The sequence below is a fragment of the Sphaerodactylus townsendi genome, linkage group LG10 (assembly GCF_021028975.2).
Source record: "Sphaerodactylus townsendi isolate TG3544 linkage group LG10, MPM_Stown_v2.3, whole genome shotgun sequence".
Lineage (NCBI taxonomy): Eukaryota > Metazoa > Chordata > Lepidosauria > Squamata > Sphaerodactylidae > Sphaerodactylus > Sphaerodactylus townsendi.
Window position 1 is genome coordinate 62,973,325 of NC_059434.1, and position 27,293 is coordinate 63,000,617.

General features: G+C 41.5%; 1 protein-coding gene across 6 annotated transcripts in view; it reads left to right on the forward strand.

Moving 5' to 3' along the window:
• The window catches only part of ANK2 (ankyrin 2), a 338,318-nt gene that overhangs the window by 83,021 nt on the left and 228,004 nt on the right, over nucleotides 1-27,293 (forward strand). For 2 of the 6 annotated variants that reach the window (XM_048508925.1, XM_048508931.1), the window contains exon 1: nucleotides 24,096-24,260. The exons of 3 other annotated variants lie outside the window; for them this stretch is intronic. In XM_048508925.1, the coding sequence (XP_048364882.1) occupies nucleotides 24,177-24,260 (84 nt within the window). In that variant the 5' untranslated portion in view covers nucleotides 24,096-24,176. Of the gene's footprint in view, nucleotides 1-24,094; nucleotides 24,261-27,293 lie in introns of those variants that run through there. One more of the 6 variants, XM_048508916.1, reaches the window with a different exon arrangement.

Genomic DNA, 27,293 nt, shown 5'->3' on the forward strand with positions numbered 1-27,293 from the left:
CGCCGGGAAGACGCTGTCTCCCTTCTGCGCCCCACTCACGATGTCCTCGTCGTTGTCTGCTGGGCGTCGCAGCCCCGCCCACACTGTCCTCCGACCTCCAGGGGTCGGAGGGCAGCGTGGGCGGGGCTTCGACGCCCAGCAGGCAACGACGAGGACATCGTGAGTGGGGCGCAGAAGGGAGAAGAGGCGGCTCCGTGCGGAGCCGCCTGCCGTCTGTCGGCCTCTGCTTGGCCCGTTCGCATGCTTGCATGCGAACGGGCTTCCGCCCCCACGCCGCCAGAACTCTTGGCAGCGTGGGGGCGAATGGAGGCCGTGCGGAAATGGCCTCAGAGTGACCCAGCTCTTTCATTCAGCCTCACCCAGGCCTTGTCCAACATAACATTTTTCATGCTGATCCCATGATCCCCAGCAAAACTTTTGGGGGCCTTCTCCTCCCTTTTTCCACCATGGAAAAGCCGGTTGGGCTTGACTCAACATGATTCAGTTCCATTTACTGATCTGCTAGCGCATTACTCTTTCAAACCATTGCAGGTCACCTGCTTATGTTAGATAGCAGTCCTTCCCACAGTCCACTCCAGAAAGCATATAGATGCTTAGAACATATAGATATATCTATAGATATCCAGCAAATAATCTAGCCTCTGAATTTAGGTCTAGAGCAGAACAAGTCCCACTGTAATATCCACAGCAAATTCTTTCCCTATAATTTTCCTTGCCTGTCTGTCTTCTTATCTATTACATCTGCATATCTCACCTTTTCTCCAAGCAGCTCAGAGCAACATACACGGCCTTTCTTCTCCATTCTGCTTCCACAGCAGCCCTGTGAGACAGGTTAGGCTGCAAGAGTGTGAATGGTAAAGGTTACCATCTGATCTTCATGTCAGAGTGGCAATTTAAATCCAGGTTCTCCAGATCCTAATCCAACATTCGAACTGTTACACTGCCACACTCTTTCTCCCTAGCTAGGTAAGGTGATCTGGAGGATTTGGACTGACTCTGTAGCAAGGCTTAAAATCCTTGAGTATCACCTATTGTAGCATGTAATGTGATTTGGGAGACTGCTGATTCAAACATTGTCTCTGCCAGGAATGCACTTGGTAGCCTTGGATAAGCTTCTTGCATCTTCGGTCCCTCCCATGCACAAAATAGGAATATCAAATACTGCTGTATTACAGGACTAAAGAGGATATATGTGTAGAACTTTGAACACTGCAAATAGTACGTAGATGGTGGTGGTGAACTCCTGTGAAGTGTGCTGTCTGGTTTCTGAGTTTTCTCGAAACTCTCTCACATGCTTCCAACCTTAGCTTAGTACTGTTCCTGTGCAATCCTATGTATGTGTACTCAAAAATAAATCTTACTGAGTTTAGTGGTCTTACTCCTTAGTTAGTGATACAACACTGAACAGACACCAGAGACATATTTTATGATGAACAACAGCACAGTGGTTGTTATTACAGCAGTCAGGCTGGCAGGGCCTCAGTAGGGTCTGTGGTTGCTCCCCCTTGGAGAGGGGCACCATTCATTGGGATACCCCCCCTCCCTGAAATCCATATCATAGGCAACCAAATGCTATTTCCCCATTTGCTGTCTGGGTAGCGCCCAATGTTCCCTGTAAGCTACATAAATGCATGCCCATGTGGCCACTGTATTGGAAGCTGTCCCGGGCCGCTTAGTTCCATGAAGTGTTTTTGGACTACCACACATCATCAGGGAATGCTTAAAGAAACCATTGGTTGCCCCTCAACTGTATTTGCTTCTGCTGTTGCATAGGACTCCAATCTTGTTAGGCAGTAGGTGCCAATTTGGGTAATAACTTCCCTTCCCACAATTTGGATAAGTTTTTAGATTTTTCTGCAAACGGAAGGGGGGGGGGTGTTCCCCAAGTTTGCAATAAAATCTATTTTTTCTTCATCTTGAAAATTCACAGTAATGCAATATTTTTAGAGGAACAATATTGACAGCTTTTTAGAGGAACAATATTGACAGCTTTGTTTTACAAAGCCTTTCAGCATTCTCTTTACATTTTTAAACTGAGCAATCTGTGCTGTTGATTTAGCCCTTCCCAAGGGAAATAAATGAGAGTCACTAGTAGGTCAAGCAGCTTCACTGTTTTGTTTTAATTTGGAACAGTTATTTTCTCTCCATAAGGATCAAGTCTAAATTTAGTAATTGAGAGAAAAGATTCTTAAGAGATGACACATGGACAGTAGTGCCGCTCACACAAGGTGTGTTTAAAGGGTAGTACAAGAAGTTCACCAGACACCAGCAGGACAATCCCTTGAAGTCAATGTGCTTGGAATAGGCTTAGAATAGACAAAACATAGAGTTGTGGGCAGTGGTGGGATCCAAAAAATTTAATAACAGGTTCCGATGGTGGTGGGATTCAAACAGTGGCACCGCCGCACACACGCACCTCCAATCCCTATTGGACAGGGAGGTTGCTTTACTAACCCCTTCTCAGCACTCAGAAAAAATTAGTAACCACTTCTAGAGAAGTGGTGAGAACTGGTTGGATCCCACCTCTGGTTGTGGGGGATTCTAGAGTGTCACATATGGAATGAATTTCTGTATTATCTGTTGTTCATTAAATAGAATGAATTTCTGTATTATCTGTTGCTGAACATGTTATAATAAATTATATTGTAATCCCCTGTCTTAAAAAAATTGAGAAGTGGTGTTACAAAAAATCACTTCCTAGGCTCGGCCTGCCACACAAGAACATCCCCTGCCTGTGTGTGGCCAAGACATAAGGCCAGGAACAAAACTTAATCTTTCAGTTTGCTGCATACCTGACTACCAATTTAATATAACAAATCTCTGGTAAATCAAAGAGTGAAGGGAAATAGTCATTTAACATTTACAATGTTATGGTACAGAAGGCTTTTGTCATAATAAATTATATTAACCAGCGCATGTTACCCAAGGCACTAGTAGTAATGTAGTAAACAGAGGATCACCATTTGTAGTTCTGTGTATTGGGAAGGATTCAGAAGAAAATTTCTGCTTGGTGTATTGGGAAGAATTCAGAAGAAAATATGAAGCAAGTATAAGTCATAGAGAAATGTTTTATGCTGCAGGATGCTGTTGGCCAGTAGTATCTAGTATTGTCTGTCTTGGTGGCAATAGTGGCATCAGCAGAAGCCTGTTTCAAGAACTTTGAAGATCCGAAGAATTAAACCTGGAATCTTTCATGTACACATCTTGCTATATTTAAGGATTGGACAAGAAGGAATAGACTTTAGTAGACATTAGTAGTTAGAGAATGAACCTTTGAAAAAATTGATAGTTGAAAGTCTTCTTCCTTTAAGGTAATGAATGAAGCTGTGGAACAAGCACCTTTTGATAAAAGGATTAATTGCTGTAAAAAAGGAATAAAGCTATATTACCTAGTACAACTCTTGCAGTATGCACAGATGAACTGTGGGACAAAGAATGTGTAAATGTCATTGTTTATGGTGCTTTTCTATGAGATTCTCTGCTGGGGAGAAGGCAACATCATGAATTGATATTTTATCATATCAACTAAAATGATGTGGTGTATTTAAGTGCATTTAAACATGAAATGTGTATACGTGCAGGTAATGGTTCTTTGTCCCATATTCCACATCTGGAACTGTTTGGTTCTTTGGGAACAGAACGCTTCTATCCCAACCACAGCTTTGCATTTGGAAGCAGTGTGTTCCGTTTTATTGGATAGCAGAGTCCTTTGTTATCCAAATGCTGTTTCTTTATTTTGTATCTGAAGTCACCAACTGCACATTTCCCAACATTTGCAAACTAATTTGGATCAGCTGGGGTTTTCCTCTCCTCCAGCCCCCCAGCAGAGATGGACAATAAGCAATGCCCTTCTTGATTGCGTCTTTACTGACCAGCATCCATGGTATCCATTAGTCTTAATGACCTTCCAATAATATTTCAGGACTTTCCTTTGTGCCCTGACAGACTCTCTGGGGACATTAGGCTGCATATATTAACGGAAAAGCTTTGTGAGCAGCTAGCTCCCTGAACAAGTACAAATTGTTCAAGCGAATATAATAGTAGAGTTCAGATGTGTCATACAAAAGGCTAGCCCAGTATCTAGTCGTGCTTCCCACTCACAGAACTAATTTGTTAATTTTGTCACAGAATTGTTATCAGATTCCTCTCTGGAATATTTCACACTCTTGTTAATGAACAGTGAATTTTATTGGACAGGAGAGATGTAATTATGAAATCTGCTTTACTCATCTTTGTTCCTAGCATGTGTCACTTGGTGTTCTGTTTGTCAAGGTGTTGCTTTACGTAGGAGTTGAACACAGTGCAATTGCCAGCTATGTGTCGGTTGCAGAGTTTGCCAGGGATTGAAAGGAATGGGTAATACCTGCTCATAAGGGGAAGTGTATGATATCCGCTCCCTTTCTTCTGTTTCTCACGTGCTCAAACTTTTCAACCTTTTATGATTAGCAGACATATCTTTGAATAGACAGTTGCATGCCCAAGGCACTGTTCAAATGTTCTGTAACATCAGTATGATTCCATTTTTCAGACATTGCAAGAGCAGTGTAAATAACTCCCTATAAAGTAAGGGGTGGGGAAAAGATAAAATTGTGCTACCTGACAGTGCTGATCTGTATTGTTTCTGGTACAGAGAATTACTGGCTTGACACAACAGCATTCTTTATGTCTGTTTAAATAGTTTTCCATAGATAGAAAAATGTACATGTACCAGCTTTGGGACATTTGCTGAACAGAGCTTCATCCCTCCCCTGAGTTGGTATCTAACTTGATAGATGAGGGTATGACATGCATTCATAGTTGTAACTAAGCAGCAAGTGGTAAATTTTGAGGATAACCAAATTCAGTGCTGAAGAAATTGTAAGTCTTTTTTATTTTGTATTTAGAGCTTGTGTAGTTTGTGTAGAGCTTGTGTAGTTTTAGATGTTTTTTAAAAAGTCATAATAAAAATAAAAAAAACTATTAAAATTACTATTTGTATTATTTACTAATGGGCAGTTTAAATGTAGGAAAACTGGCATCTAGAGACTAGAATGGGCAAGCCCTAAAAATGGCTACAGATGATAATGGATATTGTCCAATTTCACATTATTGGGGACATTGCATAGCTGTTAAAAGAGCACTAGGCCACCTTATAGCTTCCAGATACTCTTCAAGGACAGCCATCTCTAAAGAGATCTAATTTTGATGTTATCAGACTATATACTACAGTGGCAAGATCTTTTTGACCCAGGAAAGGTCAGAGCTGGCTTACCAGCCAAAGCTGCTAGAAGGCACTCTAGCAGAAGCCATGAGCTGTGCAGCACTCTCAAGCTACAAACACATTCTTTTAGGCAGAGTTCAGCCTCATCTAGAACAGGGCATACCTACATTTCCAGGTCAGACTTCTCTCAGCCATATATAGATGGCTGACTCAGTATGGGTTTGAAGTGTAGCCAAGAGTGTGAGCTCTATTTGGTGAGACAGGCAGAGGCATAGCAAGGAGGGAAAGCGCCTGGTGCACTAATGCATCCTCCATCCCGGAACACCCCCAACCTGGAATGCCCCCACCACGCCCCCACAGGGACGCATGCCCGGTGTGTTGCGCCCCCTCCCCTTGGAGCTATGCCTCTGGAGACAGGTAGTTATTATTAGAAGGTAATTTTGAAAACATATAACACATTATCAAGCTTCTTCTTGGAAGAGGCTCATGCCATGCAATCTGCTTACTCCAGGTAAAATTTTTAATGGACTCAGGTGATACCCCTTCTTTTATCGTCTTAGAATCAAGGGATACTTATATTATTTTTAGACAGTCAAAGTAAATGTTATGTTTTAATAGAACATAAAATGGAAGCAAAGATTCTCTAGTAATAGTTTCACTTGAGTGCAATACCTGTCAGTTGTGAGGTGTATCTCCTGCCAAGAGATCTGATGTGGGAAAGCCAGTTTGATGCCTGTGTCTTCTTGTGAGCACAGTTATACCTGAATTAGGCATGAAAGACATCTAGAATACTTTGCTAAGTCCATAGAATGCTCTGGGAAGACTACTGCTATTTTCTGTGAACATTATTTGTTGAATTTGTACTTAAAGTGTTAAAAGCATAAAATGGTTATGCAAAATAGGTTTTCCGGTTCATTGAAAATGCCACCATCACAATCACAATGTCATACAAGAGAAAAGAGGAAATATACTTCAGTTTTAGGAATCAGTCTGAATATAAGTCATCCATCTTAGACAAAAAAAAGATTGTAGCTGAAAATGGTAGGAGGTATTTACCATACATGTTCTTTCGCACTGCTGTTGGAGAACCTAACAAATACACATGTCCCTTACCACTCAGTATTAATGCCCCATTAATTGTGGAATTGATTGGAGAATTTGGAGAAGATCTGTGGACTTTTCTGTCATTCATTTTTTTCAAATACATTATAGCATTGAATGCCCTAAATGAACAGTGCAATGTTATGTAGCATTAGGCCAGTTTCAGTAGGTTTAGGTTGGAATGACTGCATAAGTTTGCAATGTCAGCTGGTGATCTAAAAGCTGCTTGTTTAATTTTTTTGGATAACTATTATTAGTAAAGGCACAGAAACCTTTAGGGTCTGGAACTGGCAACTCCGTTATATTGCAGTGTCACTTATTATCATTAAAAAGACCCTGACAAAATCCTAGGGTACAGGAGCTGGGGGAATGCAACCATTTTGTATGGGGAGCTTTTAAAAAAAATTCACATTGTAAATATTTAGTTTCCTTTGTAGTTTTGTTGTAATCATTAAAATGCTTTAGAAACAGGCTAAATTTATCTTGCTCTGCTTTTAGTCACTATGTAGGACATATCCCAGTAGATTTCTATATATAAAAAATCCCTCTATGCAATGAAAAAAAGGAAAGGGAAATTATGAGTGTAAAGCATAATAATTTATTCTAAGTGGGGAAATTTTTTAAATACAAAATGAAATACATCTACCTATCTTGTCATTTCTGGTTTACATCTTTTCTCACAGGGATTAATATTCTGAACGTAGCCCTAGAGGATGGGGCGGTATAAAAGTTTAAAAAATAAATAAATAAATAAATAAATAAATAAATAAATAAATAAAATGTTCATTGTTGACAGTGCAAAGCTAATCTTAAAGCGAATGGAACCATTTTACTGATGTGGTTTCTTAACCTACTACAAAACATTAATGCCTGCAGTGATGCTCTGATAACTGAAGGCAAGGCATGCACAATTTAAGAAAAGAAGGAAAAATGACAAAATAGTATTTCCCCATTGCTGGCTGATTATGCTGCATATTTCATTCAAATCACAAATAACACTAGAATCAGGAACCAGAAATAGGCACACCCACAGTTTGAGCATTTCCAGTGGGATTTTGTTGGTAGTTTCTTTGAACAGTAGTCCCCAAAGTCATGTCATAAACTAATGTGGTCAACCTTATCAGTTTTGAAAGATGTTTGCCATTAGGCATTGAGAGCTGCTTTTGGAGAAACACATGTCCAAAATTTACTGATCCATGAGATGATGTCACATTACATTTACTAGGCAGACTATGCTTATGAGGTGGTTTGTCATTGCTTTCCCCAGTTGTTTACATTTAACATCCCGCAAGCTGGGGATTCATTTTATCGACCTCAAAAGGATGGGGGGCAGAGTCAGTTTTCCAATGGCTAGTGGAACCAACTTCCATTGGGATTGAATTCAGGTCATGAGCAGCTTACCACTCTGCGTCAGGGGCTCCCAGAGGGAGGATAGTAACCTTATTTTATTGAGAACAAAATGTAAAAGCACAACCTGTAAAGCACAGCCTTCTTCACAGGAGAATATATTTCTTTTGTAGAACCAACTGAGAAAAGCTCCACAATAAGGCTAAAGACTCCATTCAAATATAAAAGGAGAAATTGGACTGTTCTACAGACTATTCAGTAACACTCTTGGTTTGCAATTAAGTGGTTGTGTACTAATGTTTTACAGCAATCATGGAAGTATATTTCCTGACTTCCTGGAGAAACTGTAGTAAGAGTCACTTCTTGGAAACTTCATAAAATTCTACAGTTCATAAGTATGAACTGAAACCCTAATTTAATTCCAGGTTTGACCTCTCTTCTTCTGTGTGGCTGGGTGCAGTCCCAGGTTCTGTGGTTTATCTTAATGGAAATTAATTTTGAAACTTTCTGGCTTGTGCATTTGCTCTCTCTTTTACTTGGGGCTCCAAATAAAAAAGATTTCGATGTCATGACTAACTGCAGTTATTTGAAGGGCAGTCTCTGAGGACTTCCAATACTTGTTTCTGTAATGGTCATTACAAAAAAATTATTTCTGAATGCAGCCCCAGTTCGTGTGAAACTTTATGTCAGAGAAATTTATCATGAGAGCTGTTTAATATCCAGGAGAATATTCCAGTATGTAGTGTTTCCCCTCCCCTATGAAGGAGAGGTGTTGCCTTGGCAATTATGAATGTCCACAGAGAAAGTCCATAAAAAGGATATAACCACTGACAGTCATAGGAACTTTCCACACAGTGGAGTGATCTGTCTTTTACAATTGGCAAGTCATTACGCGGAAACGTCTTCCTTTGCAAATAAGATAATGCATTGCCTGCCTTTTAGGGAGAGACAGAGTGCAGAAGAACGGACCTTGCCAACATCGTTAGATTTAAATGGCTCACCTAGCCAGCAAAGGACTCTGGTGAAAGTTTCTTTTTCTTTGTTGAGGAGGATATATGATGGTAACATCTGGCAAAGATCCGTAATGGGACAGGATGCAAAGTTTGCATAGAACTTGATCTGAAGTTGTTACATTCAAGGGAATTACGCGACTGCAGCAGGGTGACGCTGATCTTTCCATCTCTTGCCATCCTGTTCCAACATGCCATCCTTAACTCCACACACCTTTATTCTTACGTGTTTTTCTGTCATTCAGAAATGTAACGAAGTTGGTAGCACACTCTATTCAACTGATTGATGTGGATTTTCTAGTGTGTTAGTTGGTCTTGGTCCAAGTCAGTTTGAGTCAAGTTTGGAATGCACACGTAGACATTGCTTAAAACCATGGGACACAGGTGATCTTATGGGAAATCTGTAGTGATCTGTAGTGGCTGTATATGATTTGGGAAGACCCTGAGTCAAATTTCACTAGATGGTCTTGGGCAAGCCACAAACTCATACCTTTGCAATATGAAGATAATAGGTCTCATCTAGAATGTCCTTGGGCACAAGGAATGTGTGTGTGGTTTTCACTGATTTTGAATGTGTGTGGAATGTGTGTGTGTGGAATGTATGTGTGTGTGTGTGTGTGTGTGTGTGTGTGTGTGTGTGTGTGTGTGTGGAATGTATGTGTGTGGTTTTCACTGATTTTGTCCTCCCCTGAAAGGCTACCCTGAAAGGAATTTTTGAGATTCCTGTGTTCCCAAAGAGCACTGTTTAAGAGAACATTTTGAGCTGCTGAGGGAACTGATAAAAGCCCCTCTCTCTGAGCCCATGGAAATTATAGGCAGGGACCTGGCCACTGACTTGCTTAACACCCCAGGAAACTTTACATTATTTTTCCATGGAACCATGATGTGCTGTTCAGGAGCCAAACCAGAGTGGTAAAATTCTGCCTTGTTTCTAGAGACAAAATACATACGAATGGCCCTGCTGCCGCCTAGGTTCAGCATGAGCTACCAAAGTATAGGCTGTGCTGCTCGGGACTGACTTCTGAGAGCTGGCCATAGTGAGAGTGGGGACTGGATGCGAGAGGAGCTCTGGGAGGCACATTGCCAGTAACAACTTTTACCCTTTTAGTAGCCACTGGTAGACCTATCCTTCATGTATCTGTCTAATGCCCTTTCAACACTGTCAATGCCTGTGGCCACCCCTACATCCTCTGACAATGAATTCCTCATTTTAATCAATGATTGTGCAAATAAGTATTTCCTTTTGTCTGACCTTAATCTACTGGCAAGAAATGGAAACAGAGCATTGATGGACAGAAAGGGAAGATGACATGCTCAAATCATTACCACTGGTGTCATTCACTATATTATGGTACATTATCATTGACGTAATGAACTAGTGAAGTCAATAGAAATTTTAATAAATAGAAGTCAAATTGATATGATTCATGAGCATGTCATTTTTTAAAAAAAAACATCTGTGTATTGTATTTTGTTTTGAATGAGCTTCACAATGTAGTAACTGGGGAGTTGTGTCAGGTTGCTAGGAGTTATTGGACCAGATTCCATTACTATAGCAACAACATTGCCAAGACCAGAATGCAGTCAATTGAAATTCACTAGTGACAGACTTTATTTGTTTCAGCAAAGTAATACTGATTATTATCGTACAACTTAATCAAAAAATATTAGCTGTCTTTTTTAGTTCAAATATATTCTGTCCTTCCTCCAAGGAACTCCTGGTGGTTTATGTGGTTCTGCCTCCCACATTTTTCTTGCAACGCCCCTGAGAGGTAGGCTGGGCTGAAAAAAAACACCATTTCCTCCAATGAGAACCTTTCTCTGCCCCGTCTTATGACTTCACCACAGAGCAAAAATCTCAGGTTAATATGTCTGTATAAATTGGCTTTAAGTCAGAAGGTAAGTGACCAGAGCCACTTGTGCAGTTCTAGGCACAAATGTGTCAGCTTTGCAGAAGATATGTGCATTTCTAATATCGTGCAAAATATGACTATATATTTTAAAAAATATCTTCTGTTAGTTTTGTCTTTTGGTTACGGTTCATTTGGGTTTTTGTCAAATGGGAAACATCTCTATTTGTAAGCCTAAAGTTGCACCTTTACCTCTTAAAGGCAAGGAACATCCCCAGCTTTAAATACATTTTTTTGACCTCCAGAGCAGTATAAGAGGTTAATGTGACCTTTGAAAGGATTCTAAGAACTGCAACCTCACCACTTGCCTGGTGTCAAAACATTCATGCGATGGATCTCGATATCTTTTTTTTTTTGGTGGTCTGAATCTAAGTTGCTGAAGATGGAACCTGTCAGCTTAAATGTCCCAGACATTGCCTTCAGGAAATTCAGTATGAGAGGCTGTGTCCATATACTCCTGAGACCCCTCTGTTGTCAGCTAGAAAAGACAGCTAGCTTTTCTTGTGCCTGAGAGGCTTTGCTGTTCCATAGGCAAATTGTATATATAGAACTTAGGAGTACTATGAAAGACTGAAAGGTAGCTCATATGAAGGAAATTGCAATTGGACCAATGCTTAAATGGGTTATAAACCTCACAACGTACTTAAAGCCAGCCTTATGCTCAATGATGATGCATTTACGGACATGGCTTGCACAGATTGTGCCCTAATAAAACATCCATTTTAGTATTCCCGAATGAATTTTTTAAGCGTTGATGCTGCACAGTCTCCTCAGCCTGATAGAAACTCACTTGAGAAGGAATCCCGCGTTTCTTTTAACACAAGGACCTTTGCTGTTCTTTCTTTTGCTCAAATGAACCCTTATTAGAATGCGCCATAATAGCATGTAGTAATGAGTGAATGCAGATAAAACAGTTCTAGGAACTCTTAAGTTCACAGCCGTTTGACCAGGGTAGAAATACTTGCTTTCTCAGTGCCCTTGGCCTGCTGTGATTCCATCAAAGTCTTGAGAATAAAAGGCTTCTTCACCCCACATTTCATAATAAAGAAAGCTTTTGTTAGGGAAGAGAGCATTCAGAATGTCCTACAGTGTCCGAGAACAGATCATTCTTTCCCTTGACTGGTATTGTCTACCCCAGACCAGCAGAGGTTTTTATTTTTAGTTTTTCTCAGTTGTGTTGCTGCTGTGACTCTTCCTCTGTTTTTTTGTGGGGGGAGGGGCAGGTGTATATTTTCCATTGTTAGGAATGATTTCTGAGAAAAGAGAAGGCCTGCTTATTAGGAACTAATCAGGATTGTTTGACATGACATCTATTCTATTAAAATATTTCTGTATTGAATTCTATAAGGCCGTTTCCGCACGGGCATTTAATGGCGGCCTGGAGACGGCAAAAACGCCGTCTCCAGGCCGCCGATTTCGCGACAGCGCATGCAGCTGCATCGCGAGCGGCTGCCGCTAATACCTCGCCGCCCTTCTAGCGCCCTTGAAGCCGGCAAGTTCCCAGAGCGCTTGGAAAGCGCTCTTGTTGGGGAAGCCTTACGCCGCCGTGAAGCCGCTGGCTGAAGCGAACTTGACAGCGGTTTCCCACCGATGCCTCTCCCCTACTCCCTCCCGGCACTTACCTTGTCTCCGGGCCTCCGGCGCGTCACGGGCCGAGGCCTGGGGACTACGCCCCTGCCCTGCGCCCGGCTGGAGCAAGAAGCGTGCAGAACCAGTATGCGTGTCCCCAGGCCTCGGCGACATGCCGGAGGCCCGGGGACGTGCCGGGTCGGCCGGGCGCCGGCGCTCCGTGGCGCCGGCTGCCCGGCTGTTTCCAGGACCTAAGAGATTATCTTCAAATAGTTCTGCAATTAGTAGTTGGCATGGTTAGGGGCTTTGTAAGGGCCATGCTGTTGTATCTATTTTGACTTATTTTGTTCATGAAATCAGCACAGCAGCCCTTTGTACATTGCAAGGTATACAGTCAAAGTCTCTTGCCTTGCACAGCAACAGTGACTGGGCTCTTTGCCTTGACTCCTCCCTTCTGTTTGGGCTACACAGTGAGGAAAGTGCTGCTGCTTTTCCTTTAAAACTCACTGGTCACCTCACCACAAGGATGGGAGGACAAAACCCAGGAATCCCCCTGCTGCTTAAAATTCTCTCCTGCTGCTCCAAGATTTCCTCACCACCTCCCTTGATGATTCCACCATCCCCAGGGGGACAGTTCCACCCATTTTTTGAAATTCTAATATAGTTTATATATGTCTTATGATCTCAGACACTGTGGTTTAGAGACATAATGGCACATATTTATGCTCAGTTATGCTGTAATACCCCTTGTTCAAAATTTCACCTCTGATTGTTTTTCTCACTTCCTACAAAGTGAAATGCTTCATTTCATTACCCTTTCAGGATCATTCTTACCAGTCAGCAAGCATCTGCACTAGGTGTCTGGTTAAGAAGATGATCATTGTAAAGTGCCGAAGAGCCTTGTATGCCTGAAAGAAGATGAGAATGAATTTTATGTCGTATGTTTGGAAATCTAAATCCAGGCGCAGTTATCAGAAGTAATGTACCTAAATGGATTCTTGATGGGAACTATACCTCCAAATAATATGGAGTAAAATGACATATTCAGTTTATTTTAGTATTGCAATTCCTGCAAGAACCTTACTTTCCAAAAGTATTCATTTCAGTGTATTTGTTCTTCCCATCTGCATTTGATTGGCAGCTGAGCCATAAAGATTTCTCCCCGCTTCTCCAAGAAAATTGTTGATATAAGGAGTTATGCACATACATGCAACTGAACCATTCGGCAAGCACTCTGAATACAGCAGTTATTTTTACCTATTTTATTTTAGAAAATTTTCCCTTTCTACCCTTTCAAGGGTCACTGAGGCAGCTAACAAATTAAATCATACATAATAAAATCACATTTTAAAAATCAGCCAAAAATACATTTTTAAAACAATGAAGATGGGCCAATAAGGAAGTGATAAGGTTCCTATGGCCCACTCTAGTCCTGGCTACAGCATTGAAGCTTTTGAACACTTCTCAAGGGCAGCCTCACTTAGGCAGATTCCGCATGGGCAAAAAATAGCAGTGTGAAAACAGTGTAAAATGGTTTAAAACAGTGTAAAAGAGTTTACACTGTTTTCACACCGCTGTTTTTGACCCATGCGGAACCCGCCATAGAGTGCATTGCAGTAATCTAATCTAGATGTAATTAGGTATAATTTTTAAGAGGTGCTGTGTGACCATCAAGCATTTACAACATTATCCAGAGGAAAATCTTGCACACACAGTTATTCTACTTACATTTTCAGATTTCTTTTCTGAGTAAGGTGATCGTGCTTGGTAATCTATTACTGAGAAGTTTTTTGTGTATTGCCACAAATTCTTTTGTGTATCGCCACAAATTCAGAGTGCTTGCCAGAAATTTGTATAGAATTGGAGCGTGGCTTGAACCTGGATGTGATTGCAGAAAGGTGGTAATACTGAGCTGGCCAGTAGCCATAGAAGTTCATATTTCCACATGGTCACATGTAGGTGATATGAAACAGCTACTGTATGGCTTCTGACTACCCAGATTTTCTCTTACTTTGAAATATAAGATTTTCATTCAACCCAAAAAATTGTAATTATACAGATGGTTGAATTTATCTCTGGGGTCAACGTCTTGCTTGTAAATGCTATGCTTGTAAACCAAATTCTTGTTCTATTTTGTGGTTAGGTCTAGTGGAAAAAGTGTCCAGAAAAGAGTTTTGTTTTGTGGTGCTGTCCAATGTCACAGTGCTGATATGCACAGGAGGAAAACTGCAAAGATGATAGGTATTATAATAATCTCACATGTAGTATAGAGAGGCAACGTCGCTGTCCTGCTAAGAGATTTCTGCTAACCGAAGGGGAGGTGGGTTTTGCTGATCGCCTTCCCCCACTGCAGCCCTCAGCCTTTCCCCTCATTCTGTCTTCTAGAAGTGGTGTTTTAGGGAGTATTTTAGGTTGCATCAGAAGAAGGGAAAGGAGGAGGTCCCATTCTACTGATGCAAATGTTTCAAGGCAAAGATGGGGGCAGTGTTGCTGGCCTGTTGTTCTAGAGCAGGGTTTAGAGAAAGAGAGAGTGAGATTGATGTTGTATGATCCAGAAGTAAGAGCATTGTGAAGAGTCATGGTAGTAGAATCCAGTCCTAGGACTAGGCAGAACCTAAAATGGTGGGCTAAAGCAGGTGCTTTTATCATATCCTTTGCTACCAGTGGCAAGAACAGGGTTGTCCTTCCCTGTGTTACTTTTAAGGAGATGCTAATGGTGGCAGTTTATCTTCACTGACTGCTTTATCTGCCACATATGCACTATTCGAGACATCTACTGAGATTGGAAAGCCAGGTTATTATTCTACAAGCACCAGACAGGAAACTGATTGGATTGTGGTATGGGGGAGATCTAATAGAGTCACAGGACAGATTCTGTATGGAAAGGTGTAACAGCTTCCCACAGAAACCTGATTGTCACATTATGAGATGTCATTGTTTGGTGCTCAGTTCCTATCATTATACATTGGTTTGATCCAAGATGGAGTCAGCCAGCATTTTTGGCTTTATGGGCCAAATGAGTGTAGGGGTTCTGGAGGTAACAGTGTGATATGTATCGCCTTTTAATTTTTATTTAAAATCTGTAGAGAGTTTTGGTGGGTTTTTTTTTAATTCCTGGAGAAATTTTACAGGGTTTCAGCTGGTGGGATCAGCACAAACAGAAAAGATAAATGGAAGAGGAAACTGAAAGCTTAATCAAGCACCAGTAAAGCGTTTGGCTTCACGTTCCATTTGTGCTTGTTTGAGAGGATCCAAAGCCATATTGATCCTTTTGTTCCCTGTGAATATCTAGGATTTAGATGCATCAGCAATGTGTGCTTAATTAAAAATTTATTTGGTAGGCACCATTTGGGTCATGCTGAAGAATGTATGAAACATTGAAGCCGTTGCCAAAATGCCATCTCAGCGTGAGGTCCAGTTTGCGACTTTGTGGACCTGACTATGTGCTATTTGGTGCAACCGAGAATGAATGTGACATTTAGGACAATTGAGCTATGGAATTGCTGAGGAATTAGAAGCTGTTATGACAAGGGCTTTTATCTCCCCTGCAATTGCAATCCCAGGGGTAAAAAAGAGGCACGAAGGGAGCAACGGTTGTTATCCAGGAAGATTACTGGGAAGGGGTTTGGGTGTTTAGCTTTTTTCACTTTTTCAAAATGGCTCCTAATTACTGATTCAGGATGCAGGTTAAAGATCTGGGCTTTTTTTTTCCTGGAAAGAGAAGCAAACAAGCCATCTGTCTTAAAGAAGAGCAGGTGGTGCACATTTTCCTAAGTCATATATTCTGTAGAACTTTCACAGGATCAGCAAGCGGTTCCTGTGCGTTTGTTCCTGTTTCTTCCCAGCTAGGTCTCTTTCTTTAGTGTGTTTTTGAGGGAGTGAACATTGCTGTAGGAAACCTTACATGTAGAAGCATTGATTTCATGGACTCTACAGACTGATTTTGGTCTTCCTTCAGCAATAATCTGAAGTGCCATTTTTACATACAAAGTTACAATTCAAAAATGCTTTATCCTGCTTGCATTTCCAATTTGGTCTGATAATTATATTAATTTGTTGATAAGCTGGAAACTCCCATTTGGTCTCTGACCTTCAGTGATTTGCTCTATTCAGTTGTTGTTTTCTTATCAGGGTTGGACAGAAGCAACCTCAGGGTCTGATTTAAAGTGAGCAGCATAATCCTTTTTATTTAGAGGAATTCGTGGAAATTCAAAATGACCATAGCTGGCTGTAAAGTAACTGGAAGAGGACTAGTTAATGTGGGATTAGTCTTTGCAATACAATAGTAACATGATTGAGAAAATAATGGGCATATGAGAAATTAACATTTTTTGTAACACTCTGTTCTTTTTGTGAAAGCATCTATTTAACAAAGCAGTCATAAATTTCATCCAGTGTTACCGTCTTGTTTTACGGGATCTTCGATCAGAAGCCTGATATTTTAAAAAATGTTGGAAGTTATTTCCTTCAATGAATAAATAAAAATGAAATAAAATACAAATCCAACTAGGTTAGCACAAATATTTTCCATGTGTCTGTGAGCCTATTTAATTACAGAGGCCAAAGCAGTAGATAATTTTCACTGGTGACTAAAGGAACAGATTTGACTTGAAGGCAGGCTAATGAAGGCCAGCCAAAAAGTAGTTTACATTAGATGACCTTATGGGGACAAACAGCTTATTTTTTTCATAACACGTCCCAATAACTGATGCTTCAAAGAATCATTGAAATATGCAAGAAAATTTGGGGGAAAGAGGTAATTAAATGGGAACTAGAAATTATTTTACTGCTTCTAATACCTGTGCTGTGAAAAAGTGGTGAACTTTAAGGCATTGTAGGTTTTTAAACCTAAATTGGAAATTGTATTTATTTAAAAATATAGATCTTACCTTTCCTTGTGGTTCAAAATCGCTACTGAAGTGGAAACTTCTGGGGTTGTGGACTCAGCATGTAAAACTCTTTTCCTTGGTGTTCTCCCTTCTAAGCATGGACCCTGCTTAGCTTCCAAGAACTGACAAGATCAGCTATACTATACTACCTTCCCTCCCCTGAGTCAATATACTGTTGCTTAAACTTTGAATGGACAGCATGATGTCATGGCAGCTGTTTTCCACACCTGCTTCAACCCAACTTTAGTGAAATAGGATTGAATGAGAATAGAAAGTTAATGAATATTGAATAATTTTTGGAGGAGTGGTCTGTGGTATGGGCAGCTAGGGGTGAAAACTTGGCTTCCCATTACATTTACATCAGAAAATGTTGGGAAGAAATTTAAGAAGTCAGATAAAAATAATGAGGTATTGTCGAAGGCTTTCACGGCCGGAATCACTTGGGTGCTGTGTGGTTTCCGGGCTGTATGGCCGTGTTCTAGCAGCATTCTCTCCTGACGTTTCGCCTGCATCTGTGGCTGGCATCTTCAGAGGATCTGATAATGAGGATTAAGCACAAGAGCTTTTGCTCTGTTTTGCGTGGTGAAATCTATTGATCTCCTGTGCCATCACTTTTTGTGAACAGACCTATTGGTGGAAGATGATGGGTGCCTGATGAGTAAGAGGATTTGAGAATTTCCCCGTTAATACGTTAACAGCTTGATCTCTGAACCCTGTGGCTTCTGTAGGTCTCTAGTGGGTGGAGTGTGACAGCTTGCACAGCAATTTGCTAGACTATACTTTTGTGCTCTATGACACATGCAGTGGTCCACAAACTGAATCCCGTGAATTAATTGTATTAATATTCTTTTAAAATCCATTTCCCTTTAACAAACAATGCACTGAGACCACCAACTTTTTCCCACTTGGGGCCTCAGACCCATCTGTTAACTGTAATCATATCGGGCAAAGTGGTAGCTAAGCACAAATGAGAGTTAATTGAGACATTCATCAGGCGCTTTTAGTTCGGGTCACATAGGTTGAATGATAGTGCATGGTTTAGCCATTGCTGTCGTTCTGCTGGTGCTAGAACAGTCTGTTTTTCAATTCGCCTTGATGTCAACAGTTTTGCTGCTTTACATGATACTGATAATAAAGAAGTATGTTGGATGGTGGCTGGTAAAGATAAATGATTGGTTTGGTAGATCTCAGAAACAGAAGGAAAGGTTAATGAAGATGCAGCCCTTCAGTAAATTTGCGTATGTGAGTCTGGGCTAATTTTGTCAGGGCTACTCAATGCGTATTTAATAGGTTTGTTACATGGTACTTTTTAACACCATAGGAACATTGTGTGCTGTGTTTAATGGTTGTACAGTAACTTTTGCACTTTCTAGGGAAGGTGCTGTGAACAGGATCCAACAAAATCTTGAAGAAGCATTTAGAAAACCTGCCATCAGTCAGTGAGATGGTACAACTCTTTCATATCTGTGTGTAGTGTAGGGTTGGATTCTTACAGTTTGATCCTAAACAGAATTACAGTCTTCTAAGCCCACTGACTTCAATGGGTTTAAAAGAGTGCAACATTGCTTAGGATTTCACTACCAGATACTCAGTTGTGTGCAAAATGGTTGGACCATGCCTGTCTCCCTGTATATGAAAAGAGCTTCATGCTTACAGAAGACAATGATATAATCTCAAGAAATAGTAGATGTTCAACAGAGGCTGATTCCGCATGGGCCAAAAACAGCAGTGTGAAAACAATGTGAAAACGATGTAAAAGGGTTTATACTGTTTTCACACCACTGTTTTTGGCCCATGCGGAATCAGCCATATATATACCATAATGGTAACAGCCATGTTAGCATTTTCTGCACTATTAAGGAGGCAGGTGCTAAAAATTTTAACGGGATGCCACAAAATACCTTTGAATTCCGTCTCATGGTTGTCTTTAGGTCGGAGGCTGCTGAGGCTACTCAACAGATGTTTATTGGATTTGAATTGTGTTAACTATCATTATTGTGTTGATTGTGTTAACTATCATTAGGACTCACTGCTTTCTGTCTTATATACGTTAACTCAGTTGTCATTTTCTACTTTCTAAGATACTCATTCACTACTTTCTACTAATATCTCAAATTTGGTCTTAGCTTAAAAATATGAGATAGTTTTCTGGGTTAGTTACAAATAGAATACTGCTATTTTAATGTGGTGATTACTTGGATGGCCTATGCTAACCTGATTTTGTCAGATTTCGGAAGCTAAGCAGGGTCAGTTCTGGCTAGGGCTTGGATGGGACATCACTAAGGAATGTTAGGGTGTCAATTGTAGGAAGGCAAACCATCAATGTTATCTCTGGTCTTGAAAATACTGCTGGGTTGCCATAAGTTGGCTGTGACTTGACGACACTGGTAGTAGTAAATGCCATCACGTTATACCTGACCTTTGGTGTCAAGAGACAACCAAGTGTATTTCATCATTGCCTGTCTCTGTGTGGCAACTCAGAACTTTCTTGGTATTTCCCATCCAAATATTTACTAGGGACAACCTTGCTTAGCTTTCAAAATTTGATGAGATCAGGCTAGCTGGGGACATCCAGATCATGGTTGTATTAATATAGCCATCCCAAAACAAAAATTTACTGGATTGTATCTTACCATTCCATTCAACTAAATTCAGAGAGTTCTTCCAGCACCGAAAGCTTCCTTGTAATGGAAGGGATATAGATGAGCAGACTGTTGGAGTATAATACCCTGCCTTTCTGATTCCTAATGCATTTACTTTTATGGTTTCTCTGAACAATCATCATTGATAATTTTTATGAATGTATGTAGTCTATAGTATCCTACATAAAATGCTACAATACAGTATGCCTATTGTGTAAATTAATGGACCTAATGACACCAGATGTGTGTCTAGCCAGGTGTTGTTGTTTTTTGCTAACAGCATACTATTAACCCCTAAGGTTTTATATTCAACTAGCGTGGCCCGGCCACGCGTTGCTGTGGCTTATTGTGGTGAAATGGGAAAGGAACAGTAGCAGCAAATCAATTGCAGAGGCCAGCAGTACATGCTCATGCAAACATGCAGCCTGATACTGTGCGATGTCAGTGATGTGTGTGCCCACATTCCTTGGGGGGGGGGATGGAAAGGCACCCCTCCCACACATCTAGGCTGGCTGGTCATGATCCTTTACCTGGGAGTAAGTTTGGTTGGTGGCAATGGGTGTCGCTTCTGAGGAAACCCGCTGAGGGGCGCGACGCAGCCATTCAAAGTATGTCATGGTGGCTGTACTGAGCTTACTCCTGAGTAATCCGTGCCTGGTTTTCTTAACTGTAACTGCAGTATTCAGGGAATCTAGGGTGCCTGGCCCCTCCCTCCCGTCCCTTGCATGTCACCCCTCACTCTCTTCCCTCCCTCACTTCTCTTCCCTTGCATGCCCCCCCCCCCCCCCCCTCCCTTCCCTTTCCCTCCGCTAGGGTGGGTGGATCATATCAAGATGCTGGGCCCCCTGCCTCCCCTCCTTTGCATGCCACCCCTCACTCTCTTCCCTCCCTCCCTCACTTCTCTTCCCTTGCATGCCACCCCTCCCCCTCCCTCCCTTCCCTTTCCCTCCGCTAGGGTGGGTGGGTCTTATCAAGATGTTGGGCCCCCTGCCTCCCCTCCCTTGCATGCCACCCCTCACTGTCTCCCCTCTCTCACTTCTCTTCCCTTGCATGCCTCCCCCACCATCCCTTTCCTCTCCCTCCCTCTCTTCCCTTGCATGCCACCCAGTGGTGGGATCCAAAAAGTTTAGTAACAGATTCCCATGGTGATGGGATTCAAACTGTGGCGTAGCGCCAATGGGGCTGGGCGGGGCCAGACGGGGTGTGGCTGGATATTCCAGGGGCTGGGCATTCCTGGGCAGGGCTGTGGCAAGGACGCAGCCGCTGCGCCGGTCCTTGGTGGGAAACGAATGCATGCAGGCGCAGGCTGCCACGCACACCGGTGCACCTCCTGCTAGACTGCTTCAAGTTCTGCACGCTACTGCTGAGAGGAGGGGCATAACTAAGGCAAAAATCACATGGCAAAATCACCAATTAGTAACCCCCTCTCGGCACACACAAATAATTAGTAACCTACTCTCGGGAACCTATGAGAACCTGCTGGATCCCATCTCTGATGCCACCCCTCCCTCTCAGTGGCAGTGGAGGTTAAGAGCTCGTGTATCTAATCTGGAGGAACCGGATTTGATTCTCCGTTCTGCCGCCTGAGCTGTGGAGGCTTATCTGGGGAATTCAGATTAGCCTGTACACTCCCACACATGCCAGCTGGGTGACCTTGGGCTAGTCTCAGCTTCTCATAGCTCTCTCAGCCCCACCTACCTCACAGGGTGTTTGTTGTGAGGGGGGAAGGGCAAGGAGATTGTAAGCCCCTTTGAGTCTCCTGCAGGAGAGAAAGGGGGATATAAATCCAAACTCCTCTTCCTCCTCTTCCTCCTCTTCCTCCTCTTCCTCCTCTTCCTCTTCTTCCTCTTCCTCTTCTTCTTCTTCTTCTTCTTCTTCTTCTTCTTCTTCTTCTTCTTCTTCTTCTTCTCCTCCCTTCCTTCCCTCTCCCTCATGTGTATGTGTGTGTATGTGTTTCACTTCCACTCGAGTGACTGCCTATGTACTGTTTTCACTGCTCATATCTGGCCGTCTGAGTGAACATTCTAAGCAGCACGAACATTCTAAAAGTGACAGTTATACACAGGCCCCTCCCTGTCCTTCACCAGGGAGCGCCAGGAAAAAGGTGTTTTACCTGGTCCAGGTATGAAATTTCAGGTATGTGAACATATAAAAACACTCTCGCCTGACTGACTATAGTGGCTGGGAATTTTCAGAGGAATTGGCCCAGCAGTTACTGAGGTACCCTGTCATCAACACATACATGGTTAGCTTTTTATATATATAGATTTCTATGAATGAATACATGCTTTTTTTTTTTTAAAAAAAAGGGAAATTCATTCACAAAAGGGAAAAAAAAACCTTACCAACAAACATCATATCTTACTGACGATTAGCTGTGAGATATGTCATCTGGATATCTTACACATCTGGATGCAGTGGCATAGTGCCAAGGGGGCTGGGGGCGCACAATGCACCGGGGTAACGCTGGGGCAGAGGCGCAGGGCATACGCGTGCCCCGGGTGCAGTTCCCCCTTGCTCCGGCCCTGTCTGAATGACACATCTATCCATTTCACTGTTCCTTCAGGCTTTGGGCAGAGTTGGCCTTGATAGTTCTGGTGTATGAATTCAGTTGGTAATTTCAGGAATGGAAAAGGTTTCTGACCTGTTTCCTCTGAGAGCCAGCGTGGTGTAGTGGTTAAGAGAAGGTGGATTCTAATCTGAAGAACTCCTCCACTTGAGTGGCAGAGGCTTATGTGGTGAGCCAGATGTGTTTCCGCACTCCTACATTCCTTCTGGGGGTGACCTTGAGCTTGTCACAGTTCCTCGGAACTCTCTCAGCCCCACCTTCCTCACAAGGTGTCTGTAGTGGGGAGAGGAAGGGAAAGAAGTTTGTAAGCCACGTTGAGTCTCTTTACAGGGGAGAAAGGTGGAATATAAATCCAAAACTCTTCTTCTTCTCTTCTCTGATAGGCCACACATTGCTGTATGGTGGGGGGGGGGTAGGTTTTTTTGTAGATGTAAAGGTGAAAACATATTAAAATCTCAGTGTACTTGTTTTCCTCATCACAACAATGGCAATTTTTAACTGAAGGGCTCCATCTTTTCAAGGTTGTTCTAATTTAATCAAGGACAGGGCAGGGCCAGCACAGGACAGATGGAGGCAGGGACCAAGAGGGAGGCTCAGCTCCACTCCTGAAGCCCAGATTGGGAGGCTGGGTAGATTAGTGCAGGAGGAGGAGAGGATAAGAGGAAGAGGGGTTATGGGCCAATAAGGAGGATGCTGGTGGAGGTTCCTAGAGCTAGGGAATCTCGTAATGCTGGAGAGAGAGACAGCTCATGAGACATCCTTCCTCACTTCTGAGGGCTGGTGGACCCCTGGGGAGCTGGCAGAGGCAGCAAACACAAGGGTATTGTTATTAATTAGCTGAAATAAAAAGAAGATAATTCATTGTCTTGGATCCATTGGAACATTTCCATGGATGGAATGATTCCTGTCTGTGGAGCTCAACTTTCTTTACTCCCACTGTGATTTCAAATGCTCCCCAAAATAGGGTTGCAAACTTTGACTTGGAAAATTTCTGGGGATTCGAAGGTGGAGAGAAAGGTTTGGGAAGGGGAGAAACCTCTCTGGAGTATAATAACACAGAGTCCACCCTACAGAGTAGCCATTTTGTCCAGGGGAACTGGCCTTTGTCACCTGGAGATGAATTGTAATACTCTCTAGGACACATGGGGAGGCTGGCAATCCACTACTTGTGGGGATCCCCCAGAAGCAGCATTTCAGGGGCATTTTGGGTTGCAGCAGGAGGCAGGAAAATCACACTCCATGAATCGAAATGGTTCCACTTGCTGAAACATTCCAGTGGATCCCAGCAATTAAGAGGGAAGGTCTTTTTTCAGAGATTAAGAGAGAGCTTCTAATTATGCAGTGCTAGATTTTAAAGAGGTTGAAAACAAAACTCCCCCAAACAAAAGATTTATTCTAATTGTGCACACATTAAAACTTTCACATTGTAGTAAAGGTGGAGCAATACTTCTGGAAGGAATTTTATCAGTCCATAATTCTGAGGATGATTTATCAATTATTTAAGTATAACACTTTCCACAAGGTGAATTAACAAGTTTTGATCTCATTAACATCATAAAAGATTGCATGAAGGAACACAGAGAACATGATACGTTTATTTGTATTTTCAAGGTATGCTAAGAGGTCCTTATACCTAAATTGCATTCTGGACTGTGGGCATTCAAATCAAGGGGCTGTCAAGCTGTGAAAGAACCAGGATCCTGTGATAATTGGTTAAATCAGATTTAACAATGCAGCCAGATAAACAGTTGTGGTAGTTGCTGCCATAGCAACCCCATCATGCTCTCCCTCTCCCGAGTGTGCGCGTCTCCTTCCCTCCCTCCTTCTCTCTCTCTGCATACACACCCCTCCTTTTCTCCAGCAAGTGACACATTTGCTAATGGTCTGTGTGTTTGAGAGGGTTTAATGGCAGAGCTCTTTGCTTTGAAAACTATTCAAAATGATGAATGAGGAAGCAGCTCAGAAGAGTGATGGTGGAGAGAAGTATAATGGCAGTAATCAGAGGAAAAAAAGACCCAAGAAGGTAATGTAAACAGACTCAAGCAAAATATGTACATGAAACAGTAAGATGGTAGGAGTGGTCAGGAGTCTAAGAATGAAGGCGCATGGAGACCCTTTAACATGTATTTATTTATATCTATGGTCCGTTTCATGCTGTGGATAACAGAGGAAGACAGCACCATGTTGCCTTTTGTTAATGGTATTGTGCGGATTCTTTTAAAAATTAAGAGGTTGTAATGGCTTAGTAGCTCCGGAACTATGGCGCGTAGAAGATGAGTGTATGTGTAGTAAAATTTTGTTGTCACTGTTGAAAAAACAGCTAATATGATGATAAAGAAGTCCTAAGGTGTTTTTATTTCAATACCTTTAGGCATTAGGCGATGCTATGTTACTATGTTAATTTGAATGGACAGTGAACTGAAGGGCTATTTTTAAAAGCACACAGCTGTCTGCATTGTCAAATTACTATTGACTTTATTATGCCTTGCAGTATCGGTTTCATTGTGTGGTATTCCTCTTTTCAAAAGACAAACCAGTTTATTTTTGTGGTGGCAGGATTTTTAGTAAATTTGACAATTGGAGTCTGCTAATCTTTAGTTTGTCTTGAGAGTTCTCTTACATTAGTCCAAGAGCTAGAGATGCCAAAAAAAGGGCAAGGCTCTCTGCTTTATTTGATGTGGTAGCCAGATGTTTGTAATACAGTAGCAATAATCTGAAAGTGACTGAGGGAACTATAACATGTATAACCACACCCGATTTCTCCAAAGAAAAGGTTCAAGTAATAGTACTCAAGTAATTCAGTAATTCCTAAAATTCCTAAAATTCCTAAAATTCATTTCTGCAGTTGAAATAATTTCTTCATAATAATTTAGCTGAAATCTAATAGATATTAAATGGTTTATATACTGTCCTCTTTAAATTTTTTGGGAAGGATATGTAGGTGGAAGTGCAAATAACATTGTTAGCTGCCGTGATCACTTTTTAATACCTTACTACAAGGGTAGATTCTATGAAAAAGGCATTGGGATGTCTCAGTGAAAAGGATACTCTGCTTTGAGAACACAGCATAGCCAGTGTTCAGTGATGAATTTTGCAGTAAATTTGTGCAGAATTAACACAGTACGTTTACACAGCTTTCCAAAGGATAAGCATGTATTTTTAGAAACTGTATAATATTTACTATTATATGTGCTTGATATATGTGCTTGATAACATGTACAGCTGAAAGACAGACCTTTGATATGTGAAAGAAAATGTTATAGTTGCTTGCAGATAATATATGCATTTTCATTATAGAGAGACACTTGCATTTTAATAAATTTAAGAATGTGCCTTGATTCATAGTGAGAGCTCTAGCAGAAGGTTAAAACATTGTCTGACTCCACCCTGCTGTGTCCAGAAGATTTCCTTAGAATTCCACACAGTGCACAATGCTTAATTTAGAACACTGATAGTGCTGTGCTAAACAGATTTAAACATTCAAAGACATTTGAACTCAAAAGACACAGAGAGTGTAACTCTGTTTAGCAAGGCACTGTGAGTTGCATACCTGGGCATAAATAAGAGAACAGAAGAAATGGCCCTTTGACTTGGATTATCTCATCGTTATAGTAATGTACATGTATGATGTATAATGTAGTTATGTATTTACATAATTTATTTCTGTGTATGCAGAAACCAGGTTCCTTTTTTATCTCGAACACATCATTCATTAGGTCAGATATTTTTAAAAGTCTTTAATTGTAAGGATGTTACAGATCTATTTTAAATATGTGGCTTTTAAGCATTTTTAGGCTGATTATATATGATTCTGTTCAAACTCTGCTTTCCCCTTGTACTAATATCTCAATTTTTCATCATCAAAATGAATGACCAGAACAGTAATTAGTTGTAGCTGCACAGGCTTACACAATGACCTCTTTTTTCATTTAAAATACCTTACAATTATTCACTGTGATCCCGAACATGCATTAGATGGAAAGAGCCTTGAGTCAGGAGAGGGAGATTGTGGAGGATCACGGGTGCAAAAGCCTTGTTAACATAAGAAAACAGAGAATAAATGTGTGTGAATATTACCTTGACCAGGATGGCCAAGGCTAGCTGGTTCTTATCTTGATCTTGGAAGTTAAGTAGGATTGGTCTTGGTTAATACTTGGAGGGGAGGCTACCAAGACCACCATGCCTCCATCATAAGAGGATTCTTGGCTTGAAACTTAGGGTTACTGTGATGGAGAGGTTCCACTGCCACCCTCACAAGTTATCCAGCTTTTGTAATATCTTTATAGTGGAATACACTATCTCAGAGTGTGGTGGAGTCTGCTTCTTTGGAGGTTTTGAAACAGAGGCTGGATGGCCATCTGTCAGGAATACTTTGATTGTGTATTCCTGCATGGCAGGGGGTTGGACTTGATGCCCGTTGTGGTCTCTTCCAAATCTATGATTCTATGATACTACCTTTTTGGACACAAGAATGTGAAGGCTGACATCTTGATCCCACCACATCACCAAAAGTAAGTTCCATTAATTTCAGTGATGCAGCTGAATGACCATGCTTAGAAAACATGAGCCTGAGAATTATGCTTCTGGAAGCTCTCAGGAAGGAAGGTGATTGGTTGCTTGATTTGAGACCAACACTGAAAACAGCAGCTCTGAGTGAAGTTTACTGCCTTTCCCCTGTAAAATTAAGGCAGCGCTTTGACCTCATCATGTGCATTTCCCTGTCATTATTTCACACTGTCAGGTAGCAAATTGATGTTGAGAAAATGTCACAGGACAATCCTAAACAGAATTATATGCTTTTAAGCCCACTGACTTCAGTGGATATGGAAGGGTACAACACTCATTTTAAGATTTCATTGTTTGTCTGCCTAACAAGAGGGAAAGGGAAGGAGGCAATTTTGCACAGTGAATTGCCCGTTTCAAATATCACACCTGGTTCTCTTCACATAGTTTCTGCTGATAAACAGGATAAACATGGTTGGCAATGTTTATATGGCTATATTCGTATATTCTGCCAAAATAGAGACAGAGAACAGACTGAGAGACAATACGGTAG